Source organism: Gadus chalcogrammus, chromosome 19 (assembly GCF_026213295.1).
Source record: "Gadus chalcogrammus isolate NIFS_2021 chromosome 19, NIFS_Gcha_1.0, whole genome shotgun sequence".
Classification (NCBI taxonomy): Eukaryota; Metazoa; Chordata; class Actinopteri; order Gadiformes; family Gadidae; genus Gadus; species Gadus chalcogrammus.
Genome location: NC_079430.1, coordinates 12,883,088 through 12,899,222, shown reverse-complemented (window position 1 = coordinate 12,899,222; position 16,135 = coordinate 12,883,088). Strand labels below are relative to the sequence as shown.

At 55.5% G+C, this 16,135-nt stretch overlaps 1 protein-coding gene across 1 annotated transcript in view; it reads left to right on the top strand.

The window, feature by feature from the left end:
* kmt2e (lysine (K)-specific methyltransferase 2E) overlaps nucleotides 1-16,135 on the top strand; it is a 34,415-nt gene that overhangs the window by 12,142 nt on the left and 6,138 nt on the right. The window contains exons 3-22 of the mRNA XM_056579011.1: nucleotides 1,465-1,576; nucleotides 2,580-2,809; nucleotides 3,885-4,024; nucleotides 4,999-5,180; nucleotides 5,284-5,322; nucleotides 5,526-5,729; nucleotides 6,348-6,478; nucleotides 6,919-7,036; nucleotides 7,168-7,277; nucleotides 7,988-8,267; nucleotides 9,033-9,131; nucleotides 11,188-11,259; nucleotides 11,854-12,036; nucleotides 12,539-12,907; nucleotides 13,618-13,920; nucleotides 14,053-14,203; nucleotides 14,414-14,640; nucleotides 14,722-14,778; nucleotides 14,904-15,113; nucleotides 15,183-15,623. Of these exons, the coding sequence (XP_056434986.1) occupies nucleotides 1,465-1,576; nucleotides 2,580-2,809; nucleotides 3,885-4,024; nucleotides 4,999-5,180; nucleotides 5,284-5,322; nucleotides 5,526-5,729; nucleotides 6,348-6,478; nucleotides 6,919-7,036; nucleotides 7,168-7,277; nucleotides 7,988-8,267; nucleotides 9,033-9,131; nucleotides 11,188-11,259; nucleotides 11,854-12,036; nucleotides 12,539-12,907; nucleotides 13,618-13,920; nucleotides 14,053-14,203; nucleotides 14,414-14,640; nucleotides 14,722-14,778; nucleotides 14,904-15,113; nucleotides 15,183-15,623 (3,658 nt within the window). The remainder of the gene's footprint in view (nucleotides 1-1,464; nucleotides 1,577-2,579; nucleotides 2,810-3,884; nucleotides 4,025-4,998; nucleotides 5,181-5,283; nucleotides 5,323-5,525; nucleotides 5,730-6,347; nucleotides 6,479-6,918; nucleotides 7,037-7,167; nucleotides 7,278-7,987; nucleotides 8,268-9,032; nucleotides 9,132-11,187; nucleotides 11,260-11,853; nucleotides 12,037-12,538; nucleotides 12,908-13,617; nucleotides 13,921-14,052; nucleotides 14,204-14,413; nucleotides 14,641-14,721; nucleotides 14,779-14,903; nucleotides 15,114-15,182; nucleotides 15,624-16,135) is intronic.

The window sequence follows — 16,135 nt, the reverse complement described above, 5'->3', positions numbered from 1 at the left end:
TACTGGCCTCGTCGTTTCCCTGTAGCGCGCCACATGCATGTTTTTGAATAGTTTCGTTTGGAAAGTCCTCGGGGAAGGGGGGGGGGGGTTCATCCCTTGAAACTGCTGTCTGGGCAAGAGCCAGCGATGCGTGAGTGATCCTCTGGTGTTTCCAAATGCCTGAACTCAGAAATGTGTATCTGTGACCAATCGTACGAAAGTCCCCGTAAACCATGCCTGGTGGCTAATCATTAACCGCCTCTCCTTAATGTATAATCTTTCAACCGACCAGATAGGTAAAGCGCGCATGGTTAGGCACGGAGGGGCCGTCCTGACCAGGTCGCTGTGAGCCCGGGTCACCGTAGGTAGTGTGGAACTCTGTAGGACGGTTGAACAGGCTCTCCCTCTGCCCGACTACAAAGCAGACATACCTGTTTGGTGTGACTCTGTCAGCTCAACGCTCTGCTGGCTGTTTGGCAGCGGAGAGGAGGGAAGAGAGGCAGTTGTGTTCTGGCGAGCGGTGCTCTGGCCGCGTGTCCGTGTGCCTGGTGCTCCTGATAAGACCGTCCACGGGGCCTCGTGCTGGAGCTCCTCCGTCCAGCTACGGTGAGCTGATGGTGGGACGGGTCCCCGCTAGCTGTGTGTACGCTCTGCCTGACCCCCGTCTGCCGGTGGTAAGCGCTGTCCACGCGCAGAGGGATGCATTCATGGACACGGCGGTCACTCATATACCGCACGCTCTCCCCTACAACCAGGACGTGGCTACTGCATGCCACGTCCAAACAATCCACGGTTCCTTTCCATGAAGTTGATCCTTTGATCATCTCAAGAGCGTGTCTGCTGAGATTTGAAAGTGGTTGGTTTGATTCCTGATTCTTTCTTGTTCTCGTGCTGTTGCACCCTGTGTGTGATTGACAAGGCCGTCATGTGGGTGAACAGGAGGAGTTAACAGGTAGGGCACTGGGAGGGTTGGCTGCTGTTGTGTCTACACCGAACTGAATGAGCCATTGATCAACTGGTAGTTGATCGTTTCAGGTTACGTTTAGAGCTTGAATACTTTTTCTTGGCTGCTCTTCAGACAAAGCAAGTAGTCGTAATTTGAATTCTGTGATGGTGTTGTGGGCAAACTGGGTATTTTCCATTATTCATGACGGCTTATTTTCGACCGAAGCCCAAATGTTCTGGGTTCGATACCCACTGTATCCAGCCTAATAATAATAATAATAATACATTTTATTTATAATGCACTTTATATTCAAGAATCTCAAAGTGCTTGTGAAGCCTACTACCATATGCCCTTAAGTTAAATGTCTAACCGCATTCTTGTCAAGCGTCGCTCCTTCACTGCTTGTCTCTTTGAATCAGAGTGTGTGTGTGTGAGTGTGTGTGTGTGTGTGTGTGTGTTTTATGAGTTTGTCCATATCCATTCTCCTCTCCATGTACACGTATGCTCTGTGTCTGAGCGTTGTGTCGTTTGTGTTTCAGACCTGAATCAGTGGAGGCCAGCCCTGTGGTTGTGGAGAAGTCCAGCTACCCTCACCAGATCTCCAGTAGCAGCTCCCACCACTCCCACAGCTACATTGGCCTGCCCTACGCTGTAAGAGCACACCCAAACACACACACGTGCACACATGAACAGAATCGCGCACGCACAAAGACTTTCATACATGAATGCCGTAAAATGGACGGATTAAGTTTTCCAGTTATGGTTTCTTTCACAACAGACACGCCTTTCCGCCTTTCTTTGACACCATCCACATGGCACATATCGGCCGAACTCGCTGTTTGCCAATTCTTCGATCAAACAAGTGGTGTTACAACCCGATCCGCCGTAAGAGAGAACCTGAAAATTTTGCAGTGGTTTACATTTCCTTCCTGCATGGCACGGAACAAACAACCTGTCCCCTTCCTCAGAACTTTATCGCCTCGCACATTTAGACAACAGAGCGCCGTACGTCAGCGCGTCGGGCCCAGTCAGGTCCAGTAAGGGCCCGGTGAGGCCCCTGTTAGGCCCGTTGAGGCAATGCGAGGCCCTGTTCCGCTAACGTCGCGCCATTGTTCGGCCATGAGGTTGTGCCGGAACTGTTGCCGCTCCTATACACACAGATGAATCCGATGCCGTTAAATGATAGTTATATTACACACACACGGTTCAGTGGCCTTTGTCCTGACCTACATACCCACAGGCCCCGCCTCTCTCCTGTGTTAATCATCACCCAACAACAAGTAGATCCTACCCACGCTGAAACAGAACCACCATCTCAGTGCTGCAACCTTTACGGCTTCTTCACTGCCTCTGTCACTCTCCCCTCTGGCGCCCTGCTGTGTTATTCTGAGCTGATACCCTCCACTCTGTCAAGGCGTTCTCCACCGTGGGGCTTCTGCTCATTTCCTGACATTCAAAGGCCAACAAAGGAACAGTCAACAAGTGGACTGATTCAGTGCTGTATGCCCTGATACTTCAGACATCTGATAGATAAGGTTGACGATGATAATGGCCACATTCTTGACAACCCAGCATCCTGCAAGTTCTTTTGAAATGCAACCAGAACAAACACACTCTCTATCCTCATCCAGTCTCTCTCTCTCTCTCCCATCAGGACCATAACTATGGGGCACGCCCTCCTCCCACGCCCCCCGCCTCCCCGCCCCCCTCCATGCTGATCCGGCCCGGCGAGGGGGGGCTGTTTGTGCCGGGGGCCCAGGACGAGGCCTCCCGCGGCACCACGCTCAGCACATCTGAGGACGGCAGCTACGGAGCCGACATCACGCGCTGCATCTGCAGCTTCACTCACGACGACGGCTACATGATCTGCTGCGACAAGTGCAGGTGGGTCTGAGAATGGCGGCTAAGGGGTGGGCGGGGGGGAGGTTCTAAGGGGGTGGTGGTGCCTAGGGTGGTGGCTAAGGGGGTGGGGACGGTAGCTAGGGGGTTGGTGGTAGCTGGGCTAGTTGTGGTGGATAGGCTAGTGAGATGGCTAGGCTAGTGATGGAGGCTAGGCTAGTGAAGGAGGCTAGGCTAGTGATGGAGGCTAGGCTGGTGATGGAGGCTAGGCTAGTGATGGAGGCTAGGCTGGTGATGGAGGCTAGGCTGGTGATGGAGGCTAGGCTGGTGATGGAGGCTAGGCTGGTGATGGAGGCTAGGCTGGTGATGGAGGCTAGGCTAGTGATGGAGGCTAGGCTGGTGATGGTGGCTAGGCTAGTGATGGAGGCTAGGCTGGTGATGGAGGCTAGGCTGGTGATGGAGGCTAGGCTGGTGATGGTGGCTAGGCTAGTGATGGTGGCTAGGCTAGTGAGATGACTAGGCTAGTGGTGGGGCTGGCTAGGCTAGTGCTGGTGGCTAGGCTAGATATGTGCATTGAGAGCTCCTTTAATGAATCCCCTCCAGACATTTGAACTGTTGTCCGGATAACACTCCAAAACCAGCAGTTATTGGTTGCATCCAAACCTCATCCCACGGCATCACTATAAGCAGGATGCTGAGGAAGTAGAACTAAATATGTCATGGGCCCTTGAGTGGCCCAGTGGGAATCGAACCCCCAATCCTAGCAGTGCTAATCCCTTGCTCTAATGTGTGAGGTACACGGGACCATTTGCCTGCCAATATGGTCTTGGGTCCGCATTGACTCCTGAACAAATAAAGTGGAGCATTATTAAATGGATGAGAAACGAGTATTAAAAAAGGTTTAACGACAGCCTTCGCTGGGCTCAGTCACTGTTTTCAGATTGTCATTTGGGTTCAGCTAGCTAGCTACCTTGAATTAGAATCTGCCATTTTGGCAGGGGCATCAACACAAGAGCTAACACACGGACCATGTGCACTGGTACTTAAAGCAGCAGACCCCTAGCTAGTGTTGGTCCTCCTGTGATGAGGTTGACCTCTCTCTCATCTCTCCCTGCTCCAGTGCATGGCAGCACATCGACTGCATGGGCATCGATAGGCAGAACATCCCAGAGACGTACCTGTGTGAGCGCTGCCAGCCCCGGCCCCTGGACCGCGAGCGGGCCATCCTGCTGCAGACCCGCAAGAGGGAGTGCCTGTCTGGTGAGTCGAAACAAGTCCACACACACACACGCACGCACAGACACGCATGCAAAGAAACACGCACACATGAAGAGACACGCACACATGCAGAGACACGCACATATGCAGAGAGACACACGCATGCAGAGAGACACACGCATGCAGAGAGACACACGCATGCAGAGAGAGACACACGCATGCAGAGACACACGCGCACACACGTAGAGAGATGCATGATCATTGTATGTCACACACAGTTTAAAAAAAATACAGAAAAAAAAAAAACACGCACAAACCTCATTCATGCTGAAACTCGCACACACCAGAGTCAAATTCACACACACTGAAACTCACACAGAGAACTTGTAAATCGAACCACAATAATCCGTATAAAGTCTTTTTAACATTCTGTCTGTAATGTTTTCGAGCAGTGTTAACTGCTTATAGTGCGAGTGGGTTCTCGGTTCTGCTTTTACACTCCTACTGCAGTAAAAGAGCAGTTTGTTAATGATTAGGGCATGATGTAGTCAGGCTGCTGGCCACGCCCCCGTCACCCTCCACCTTAACCCACTCTGACACCTGCTGGTCAGCGGACAGACTGCAGCTTAGCACCGGGAAACAAGGCTGCAAAATGGGCTCTAAACTGATCAGTAACTGACACACATATTCTGCTGGTGCTGCCATGTGTGTTTTTATGGACGGATAGGACTGTAAAGCAATCTCTCCTCTATTCATAGATGAGCAGTTCATATCAGCAATTCAGTGGATTTATATATCGTCCCTCAAACTATATGAATATTTCAGCTCAAACATTAAAAGCAATTCATGGTTATTGGTTTGTTTGTATTGACTTCAATCGTTATGTTTTAGAAAAAAAATTCTATGATAACTATTTATGTAAAACTATCCATACTAGACCTGTGATGCTTTTGAGTTGTGCTGTGACCCATGGTGATTAATGCTGGCTGATTGATTAGGAGTGTATCTTGATCTAGATGGGGACACCAGCGCCACGGAGAGCGGCGATGAGGTGCCGCTGGAGCTCTACTCGGCCTTCCAGCACACGCCCACCTCCATCACCCTGACGACCGGGCGCCTTGGCAACAAGCAGATCGACAAGAAGCGCAAGAGGAGCGGTGACAAGGAGCCGCCCGCCGCCTCGGCTCGGGCCAAGAAGGTTTGCCCACTTCTCCTCTGACTGACGGGCTCATAGACCAATCGCGTGCCAGGGAACCCGTCGATAACTCATTTGTGTCGTCTTTTCTTTTATTGACTCGCAGGCTTTCCGTGAAGGCTCCAGAAAATCTTCCAGAGTAAAGGTAAATGACGGCATGGAAATAAAGTGTGAATGCCCTTAATTCAAACCATCAACATTCAACATTCAAGCCTTATTTACCATACCCAGAAAGCCCTGGTTGCATAGCTCCTACGAAGGCCGCCAGTGTTCCTGTTCTTTCCGTCTTGTTCACCATTTACACCCTCACCCCTCACCCTTCAACAGCCGACCTTTGACCCCGCGCAGGGCGGCACCTCCCCGGAGCTGGAGCTGTCGGAGCCCCCCTCGCTGTGGGAGAACAAGATCAAGGCCTGGATGGAGCGCTACGAGGAGGCCAGCAGCAACCAGTACAGCGAGGACGTCCAGGTGCTGCTCAGGGTCAAGGAGCAGGGCGACGGCAAGAGCCTCGCCTACAACACGCACCCGGCCTCCTTCAAGCCCCCTGTGGAGGTGAGGGCAGCGTCATGTGTGTCACCGCATATCGTGTGTATCACCGCATGTCATGTGTATCACCGCATGTCATGTGTATCACCGCATGTCATCTGTATCACCGCATGTCATGTGTATCACCGCATGTCATGTGTATCACCGCATGTCATGTGTATCACCGCATGTCATGTGTATCACCGCATGTCATCTGTATCACCGCATGTCATGTGTATCACCGCATGTCATGTGTATCACCGCATGTCATGTGTATCACCGCATGTCATGTGTATCACCGCATGATGTTGTGTGTATCGCCGCATGTCATGTGTATCGCCGCATGTCATGTGTATCACCGCATGTCATGTGTATCGCCACATGGTGTCGTGTGTATCCCCACATGGTGTCGTGTGTATCCCCACATGGTGTTGGTGTCGTGTCCATATTGTGATATTTTAAGCCCACATCGTGATAGGATTTCATGTCAATATATATCAACAATACATATTGGCAATTTTGTGATTTGATGCAACTTAAATGGTGATCTTGCTATAATGTGTATATTGTGATCTAATGCTGTTTGTACTGATGGATCACTAGTGGTGGTTCCTCATGCTTGCTCTGGGTTCTCTCTCCCTGCAGAGCCAGGTGCAGAAGAACAAGAAGATCCTGAAGGCAGTGAGGGACCTGGCACCGGACTCCCTCATCATCGAGTACCGCGGGAGATTCATGCTGCGCCAGCAGTTTGAGGCCAATGGGTACTTCTTCAAGAGGTCAGGGGTCACTCTGTTCTCCAAGAGGTTAGGGGTCACTCTGTTTTTCAAGCGGTCAGGGGTCACTCTGTTCTTCAAGAGTACTCGACTCCCATTGGCCGGGTCAATATCAAATAAATGCTACGTTATTTTGAATAGAATGATAAAATAAGGATTACACATGATTGTTTCATTATCCCATTTTGCATACCGCTTTGATAACCAGGTTCCCGTATCTGAGATTACAGCAACGCCTTATCCAACCACAACATGTAGATGCAAACCCATTTGAATGATATTGGATATCGTCAGTCACACTTAAACGAGCTAAAGCGGGGATAGGGCAGAATTAACATCCATGTGTTAAACACGATATCACACGAAACAAGATGATATAAGACCCCCTGTGTTCAGCTCCGGGAGATGAGAGGGTAATGTTTGCGTCTCTGTGTGCGCTGCAGGCCGTACCCCTTCGTGTTGTTCTACTCCAAGTTCGACGGGCTGGAGATGTGCGTCGACGCCCGCAGCTTTGGCAACGAGGCGCGCTTCATCCGGCGGTCGTGTACCCCCAACGCTGAGGTAGGAGGCGCGGACCGACCCCCCCCCCCCCCCCCCCCCGGAACAATAACCTCTGACCTCTCAGTGGGCCTGGTCTTTTGCAGTGTTGGAGAAAATGAAAGGCAGTGTTGTGATCTGGCGTGTTTCCTCAGGTGCGTCATGTGATCGAGGACGGCATGCTGCACCTGTACATCTACTCTCTGCGGCCAATCGGCAAGGGCACCGAGATCACCATCGGCTTTGACTTCGACTACAGCAGCTGGTGAGGACCGACTCACCAGCGTCCTATCCATCCTGTCTCCTATCATCCTCTCTGTCTCCTCCTATTACCCTTCCTGTGTCCTCCTTACCATCCATTCTCCTCCTCCTCTCCCTCTCCTCTGTCTCCTCCTCCTCTCCTCTGTCTCCTCCTCCTCACCCTCTCCTCTGTCTCCTCCTCCTCTCCCTCTCCTCTGTCTCCTCCTCCTCCTCCTCTCCCTCTCCTCTGTCTCCTCCTCCTCTCCCTCTCCTCTGTCTCCTCCTCCTCTCCCTCTCCTCTGTCTCCTCCTCCTCTCCCTCTCCTCTGTCTCCTCCTCCTCTCCCTCTCCTGTCTCCTCCTCCTCCTCACCCTCTCCTCTGTCTCCTCCTCCTCCTCTCCTCTGTCTCCTCCTCCTCTCCCTCTCCTCTGTCTCCTCCTCCTCTCCTCTGTCTCCTCTCCTCTGTCTCCTCCTCCTCACCCTCTCCTCTGTCTCCTCCTCCTCTCCCTCTCCTCTGTCTCCTCCTCCTCCTCCTCCGTCTCCTCCTCTCCTCCTCCGTCTCCTCCTCTCCTCTGTCTCCTCCTCCTCACCCTCTCCTCTGTCTCCTCCTCCTCTCCCTCTCCTCTGTCTCCTCCTCCTCCTCTCCTCTGTCTCCTCCTCTCCTCTATCTCCTCCTCCTCCTCTCCTCTGTCTCCTCCTCCTGACCCTCTGCTCTGTGTCTCCTCCCCTCTCTCAGTAAGTACAAGGTGGACTGTGCGTGTGTGAAGGGGAACCCAGAGTGCCCGGTGCTGAAGCACAATCTGGAGCCCATCGAGAACCTGGGCTCAGGGAGCCGGCGGCGGGCCGGGGGCCGCAAGGACAAGGACCCGACGCGGGAGGACCTGGGGCAGAACCAGAACCTGGGGCTGGACGGCGAGGGCAAGGTGAAGGCGCTGGGCTGCGGCGGCGTGGGGGTCAGCGACGGCAGCAAGCAGAGGAAACTCTCGCCGCTCCGCCTCTCCATATCCAACAACCAGGTAGGCCCCTCCCCCTACCTGGGCCATGCTCCAGACACGCCCCCTTCCCTGTTTGACCCCCTCACTGAGTTACTTCAGCACCATTCTGTCTGTATTGTGTACTAGCGTGTATCCATGGTAACTAGGCATGTCTCGTTCTTGTAGCGTTGTTGTTGTTGTTTTCTCTGCATGAAGTGTTGATGTCTAGGAGCCGTTTATTGCTCTGTCTTTTCAGTTCCCCCCCCCCCCTCCCCCCCTGCTCCTCCCCCATTCTCATCATCCATCCTCATCCATCGCACCACTGTCTCACATCACAGCAGTGTAGCCCTCTCTGACCAAGCAGGGGGGAGCCCGGCCACGCTCAATAGAACGGGCTTCATTTGATCCCCTTACTGCTCAACATAGGATAGTCCTACAGCACACACACACACACACACTCGCACACCTTTGTCAATAAAGGGGACTCACACGTTTAAGTACACACATCAATATATATTATATAACAGGCTGGTAAAGCATATCGGCTAGGACGGTCCGGGGCGTGATTTATTACTTTTATAGTCGGGTGCTTAGTTGGTCCACTAGTGTCAAAGGTCAGATCAGTATATCACTCGGCCAGTGGTCCAGCCCCCCCAACCTCCTCCCGACCTCCCCCAACAGAGCACTCCTCTCCTCCTCTCTCTCTCACTCTCTCTCTCTCTCTTCCTCCCTCTCTCTCTCCTCTAGTCTGTAGCCAGACTGATTGAGCCTCCGCTAAAGCTCTGGCCCTCTGCCCTCCCCTTCCAGGACCCTGAGTTATATGAGGATCTAGAAGACAAAACCTCCGTTAGCAATGAAGTAGAGATGGAGTCAGAGGAGCAGGTGGCAGAGAGGAGGAGGAAGATGGTAAGTGCCAGAGACTAGGTGGGCTGCAGCTCCGTTCTCACTAGTTGTTTTATTTTGCTGTTCTTGTTCACGCCGTGCATTCTGGGACCCCAGCTCTCCCGGCCCCAGCTCCGTCCCCCCCCCCCCCCCCCCGCCCTGAACTGCACCGCTGTGCCTGCTGTCGTCTTAGACGAGGCCCCCACCCTGCCTCTGCTAGTGCTACGCCCTGCTGCCGCCGCGCCTCTCCCGCCAGCTCCACCTTGGTGCTGCGTGCGTACCTCCCCTCCCGACAGCCTTCACTCTCCTCCTCCCCCCCCCCCCGCCCCCTCACAAGGGGCCACCTGCGGCGCCATAGTGTAGCTGTAACCATGGAGACAAGCACATAACAAAAGATGAACCGGTTGGCTTCTCTTTTCTTTTTTTCGGATCTCCCTTGGACAAAATGGCCCAGAAGCGCACAGCTCCCCACCGTGTCCCCTAGTAGAACCAGAACCAGAACCCATTCCCCCAAACAACTCCGCTGCTGTCCTGCTGTAGCTCTGCCCTTCAGTCCTGCTGGGAGCTGGAAATGGCCCCCAGTGACTGCTGGAATCTCCTCCCCCCACCAATACACTGTGTACACTTCACCCTGCCTCTGAGCCTTACATCCCTCAAAAAGATGTGGACTGACAACATACTGGACAGTAAGAAACACATTGAACACTCATACTGTACACACGCCTTGAACACTCATACTGTACACACGCATTGAACACTCCTACTGTACACACGCATTGAACACTCCTACTGTACACACACATTGAACACTCCTACTGTACACACACATTGAACACTCCTACTGTACACACACATTGAACGATCATACTGTGCTCACACATTGAACGATCGTACTGTACACACACATTGAACGATCGTACTGTACACACCCATTGAACACTCCTACTGTACACACACATTGAACGATCATACTGTACACACACATTGAACGATCATACTGTGCTCACACATTGAACGATCATACTGTGCTCACACATTGAACGATCGTACTGTACACACACATTGAACGATCGTACTGTACACACACATTGAACGATCGTACTGTACACACACATTGAACGATCGTACTGTACACACACACATTGAACGATCGTACTGTACACACACACATTGAACGATCGTACTGTACACACACACATTGAACGATCGTACTGTACACACACATTGAACGATCGTATTGTACACACACATTGAACACTCATACTGTACACACACATTGAACACTTGTACTGTACGAGCACATACGCACACAGTGAAGACGACACCGCAGTCACCCGATAGAGCCGCGAGGTTTGAAACACTGACGCATCATTGACCGGCACACAGCCCCCCTAATGGACCAATCAAATGCTGGATGGCCGGGAGGAAAGGGGCAGTAGAGGACAGAGTCCGGTTGCCACGGTTATAATGGCCTTCCAATCCGATAGGCTCCCCAATGGCGCTCTGCCCAATAGGATCGCCTCCTTCCCAAGCTAGACTTTGGCATCGACAAGTATTTTCTAAGATGGGTTTTTCCGTGCCAAGGGATGTGTGTTGGTGTCTTAACCCTGATTGGGTGTCTTTAAAGTGATGACACATGGTGGTTGGTCGACAGTGTTTTAACAGAGATTTTCTGCCCTAGCGAGCGCACGGATTGGTCAGAAAAGCGTCCGTTATCGTGGCGTTCCCTGCTGCCAATCCCTGAACGCCCTCCGTTATCGTATGCTCAGTGTAACGGGTCGTGTAAAAAAAGGGTGTGTGTCCAGGATGTTCGACTGTTGGGTGGACAGAGGGGTAGAGGGATGTGCTAAAGGGTAAACAGGGCTGTGTCGAACCCTTGGAATGGAGTTCAGACTGCATGTTCAGACCCAGTTCAGCCTTGTTTGAAGAGGAAGCCTCAGCCGCCGACGGCCGCGTGGCCCTGCGGTGCTGAGACGCCTCCTAACCCCAGCCGCGATGCACGTGTTCCTAGCGACGCCCGGCCCGTGTGCGTGTGTGGGTGTGTCTCTAAACTGGGCTGTCTCTTCGTTGAACCATCCAGGCCTGCCCCCTGGAGCAGTCCCACCTGGCCGTCGGGCCCGCCCCCAGCTGGAAGGGAGGGCGACCAAAGGAGGTAAACTATGATGATCACATGAGGCCGACCCCATTCCACCCAGCCGCCCCCCCCCCCCCCCCCCCCCCCGGGCAGCCCCCGGACCCCCACTCCCCAAGCGGGAGCCAGGACCTGCCCTGCTCACTGGCACCGCCGTCCTGCTGATCACACGCCACATGTGTTTCATGCCTGGCCAACGATAAGCCCTGGGGTTGGCAGGTCACCCCTACCTCCTCCTGGGACTGTGTTGGGTGATGTTGGGTTGGATGTTATTCGGAAGAGGCCGTTTAGCCCGCTCCTTGCCTTCGTCTTTGCGTTACAAACACCACAGACACACACACACGTCACACACCACGATGAGGACACACTAGCCCGTGCTTCATCAGGGTAAGCATCTCACCCTCATGCACACAATACCCCGACCTCTTGTCACCTTTGACCCTTTGTTTTTGTTCTTCCCTTGCTGCGGCTATTGTTATTCTTCATTTGGCTCTGCGCTGTAGTTTGTGTGTCTCCTCCCTCGGCGCTCTGCCTGAGGTCTGCTGCCCTCGGCCGAGTGCCGTTCTTCTGGTCTCTAAAGACAGTGGCCTCACGTCTCTGTCCCCCCCCCCCCAGACCCGGGAGGAGAGGAAGATGGAGGCCATCCTCCAGGCCTTCGCCCGCATGGAGAAGAGGGAGAAGCGGCGAGAGCAGGCCCTGGAGAGGATCGGGGGCACCAAGCCGGAGATGGGGGCTCATGGCATCAAGGAGGAGCCCCCCGCCACGCCCGAGACAGCCGACTCCCCGTCCGTCATGCAGGTGACTTGCGTCCCCCCCCCCCCCCCCCCCCCCCCCCCCCCAGCCTTGTTAAGAGAGGATGGAGATGGATTAATAAATATTGGACTTTATTAATTTATTCATTCTTTGCTGTGAAAACGATTAGTCAGAAGTTGACTCATTGCATGAGCAATATTTTTACATTTTTATTAACCTTAATATTACCAGGAATATTCCCATTGAAATTGAAAATCTATTTTCCAACGGAGTCCTGGCCAAGAAGGCAGCATAAAAAAAGGGCATAAAACACAATCACAATAATAAAGCAATTCCATCGTCAGTGCTCAGTAACCGGACCTCTACAGTTTGTCTTATCTAGTCCTTAATCCTGCTTCTGTAATTGTTCATGGTGATTTGGGATTCCAATTTAAGGCGATCCTGTGGCTTACAGCAAGAGATTTAAAGCACTTTGACCAAACGCAGTGCAGGTCCAACACCACCTTAGGGGCGCGCTCTCTCTAACCTGCCTCTTTGTGATCTGCAGCAGCACGAAATGGTCTGCTCCCAGCCCTTCCTGGAGATCAAAGAGGAGCCGGGGCTCCTGAAGCCCGCCAAGGTCAAAGGTCACCGCAACAGGAAGAGCTTCTCGCGCAACCGCACGCACATCGGCCAGCAGCGGCGGCGAACGCGCACCATCAGCGCCTGCTCCGACGTGCCGCCCAGCTCCCCCGCCGACGGCCTCGGGGAGCCGCTGGGGGCGGAGCCGCCCGAGGGGGAGGAGCCGCCCCTCTCCCACCTGGAGCCCGAGGCCGACGCCCCCTTCCCCCCGCCGCCCGACACTAGCCCCGCCCACAGCAGCTCCCCCGCCCCCGAACGCCACCGCTCCGCCCACAAGAACTTCAAAACTAAAAAGGTTTGCTCCGCCTCCGCGGCCCAGGGTTTGGATGTAAAGCCTGTAGTTTAGTCTAGAGTCTTAACACCACCTCCACAAGTCTTAACACCACCCCTACAAGTCTTAACACCACCTCCACAAGTCTTAACACCACCCCTACAAGTCTTAACACCACCTCGACCATCTCTCTACAAGTCTTGACACCATCTCTACCTATCCCTCCACAAGTTTTAACACCACCTCTACCTTCTCTCTAAAAGACTTGACACCACCTATACTCGTCCTAACCCAACCCCTCCAGTCCTAACCCCACCCCTCCGGTCCTAACCCCACCCCTCCGGTCCTAACCCCACCCCTCCGGTCCTAACCCCACCCCTCCGGTCCTAACCCCACCCCTCCGGTCCTAACCCCACCCCTCCGGTCCTAACCCCACCCCTCCGGTCCTAACCCCACCCCTCCGGTCCTAACCCCACCCCTCCGGTCCTAACCCCACCCCTCCGGTCCTAACCCCACCCCTCCGGTCCTAACCCCACCCCTCCGGTCCTAACCCCACCCCTCCGGTCCTAACCCCACCCCTCCGGTCCTAACCCCACCCCTCCGGTCCTAACCCCACCCCTCCGGTCCTAACCCCACCCCTCCGGTCCTAACCCCACCCCTCCGGTCCTAACCCCACCCCTCCGGTCCTAACCCCACCCCTCCGGTCCTAACCCCACCTCTCTCTGGTCCCTCAGCAGCACTATGTGAGCGACTGGGTGGGGGACAAGCAGCCCGAGCGGGGCCTGGCCCGGACCCCCGAGCCGGTCCCCGAGCGGCCCCTCCGCATCAGCAGCGACCCGGAGGTGCTCGCCACGCAGCTCAACGCCTTACCGGGGATGGCGTGCTCGCCGCAGGTGTACAGCACGCCCAAACACTACGTCCGCTTCTCCTCGCCCTTCATGGCCAACCGCAGCCCCGGCACGCCCGGCGTCCCCACCGGCCGCCGGCGCTCGCGAGAGCTGCCCGAGACCCCGCCCACCACCGGCTCCTGCAAGAAGGTAAGCGGCCCCTCGGGGTCCCCGGTGTCGGGGTGCCGTCGTGAGCCCCCCCCCCAAGAGGTCGTCCTTGTAGACTCGCGGCCCCCCAGGCTTAGAGGAGGACCTCACCTTGTGCCTTGTGTTGTTCCTCAGCGCTGGCTGAAGCAGGCTCTAGAGGAGGAGGGCTCCACCAGCCCCATACGACGCCCCGGCCTGCTGATGCCCACCGAGGGTCCGCTGAGCCCCCCCATCAACGGAGACTCTGACAGCCCCCTCCCTTACAACGGCGGCTGCTGCTTACCAGGTACACGTCCCTCAGGGGACCACAGGGTTCTGTCTGGTGCTTTGGGCGTGGCACTTGAAATCCTCGATTTTAAGAACTGTGGAACTCTCTGTAACTTCTGAACTTTAGAACTGTGGAGCTCTGTGACTTCTGTACTTTAGAACTGTGGACCTCTGTAGTTTCTGAACTGTGGAACCAGGGATCTGAACCAACGTGCGTGTTCCCCAGCAGAGCTGCCGACTCCTCTGAAGAAGCGGCGCCTCACCCAGCTGGACTGCTGCCTCTCCGAGAGCTCCACCCCCTACGGCTCCCCCTGCGCCACGCCCACCCGGTTCGACCAATCAGAACCCTGCCTCACGCCTTCCTTGCTGGCGACCCCGCCGCGACCCCGCACAGAGGAGACCACCGTGGAGATCCTCCCCAGAACCCCCACACAGGCACTTGTCACCCCGCAGGAGGTATGTCCGCTGACGCCCCGCCCACACGCCCCCGCCTACAGCCTGCCCCAGCCGCCCTGTGATTGGTCCGTCTGTTCGCAGAGCGAGTCTTCGGTAGAGAGCTCGCCGGAGGCCGTTCGCAGACCCAGCACCCAGGAGGTAAGACGTCCGTCCTCCTCGTCCTCTCGTCCTCTTGGTTCGGTGTGGGCCGCTCCGTGGGGTCGTCCCACGGGGTTTATGTCCCCGTGTGATCTCATCCCTGTGTGACCTCTTGACCCCTGCAGGCGGAGCGTCCCCCCTCGTTGCTGGCCCCTCCCTGCGTGGCCGCCCCCGTCCCGGACACGCCCCCACCGGAGGACCTGCCCTCGGCCCCTCTGAGCCCCCAGGCCCCGGTCCCGGAGCCTTCGGAGCCAGCGGGCGTCCCGGAGGACCAGTCGGACGGCAGGGCCGCGGCGGAGCCCGCCGCCGTCGCCGCCGTCACCGCCGCCGCCGCCGCCGCCGCCGCCGCCGCCGCTGTCGTCATCGTCGTCGAAGCCCCTCCCCCCTCCTCAACCGCGGCGGAGGTCCCACCCCCCACCTCCTCCACCTCCACCTCCTCGTCCTCCGCCTTCCCCGTCTGGCTGAAGAGCCCGGAGAGGGCCCCCGGCGCCGGGCCCCCGGGGCTCACCTTCTCCCCGGTCAACTCCAACCTGCGGGACCTCACCCCCTCCCACACGCTGGAGCCCCTGGTCTCCCCCTTCCGGCCCGAGGCGGGCGTGGCGGCCGGCGCCCCCGTGGTGGTGGTGGTGCCCCCCGTGGTGGGGGTCCCGGCGGTGGCCCCCGCGGCGGTGGCGGTGGTGGTGGTGGGGGCGGTCGCCGTGCCGACGGCCTTCGTCGAGGCCCCCGGTCAGCTGTTCTACCCCGGGCCCGAGGAGCAGAGCGGGCTGGCCTTCTCCCGCTCGCTCAGCGGGGAGGGGGCGCTGGACCCGGCGGGGTCGGCGCTCAACCCACCACAGAAGAAGAAGGTACGCACACGCCCCTCCCCTTCAGATATAGAGAGGTCTACCTCTGGGGTCATCGTTGCCCTCCACAAGATAGACAAGATACAAGATAGAGTAGAGAGCCCAGTAAAGTCCCAGTAGAACCCGGTTGTACGTGAGGTGTGTATCAGTACATAGGTTATATTATCCTGTGGAGGAGGGACATTAGAAACGAACTTTACCACAACGTCGCTTTACCCAGCCAACCGTCTCTCTAACGTATAAAAACGTACTGAACCTGCTCGCAACCGTCTCTCAACCTTGATAAGCAACCATCTCTAACCTATAACCCTTGATAGACAGCCTAAACATGACCATCTCTAACCTATAACCCTTGATAGACAGCCTAAACATGACCATCTCTAACCTATAACCCTTGATAGACAGCCTAAACATGACCATCTCTAACCTATAACCCTTGATAGACAGCCTAAACATGACCATCTCTAACCTATAACCCTTGATAGACAGCCTAAACATGACCATCTCTAACCTAT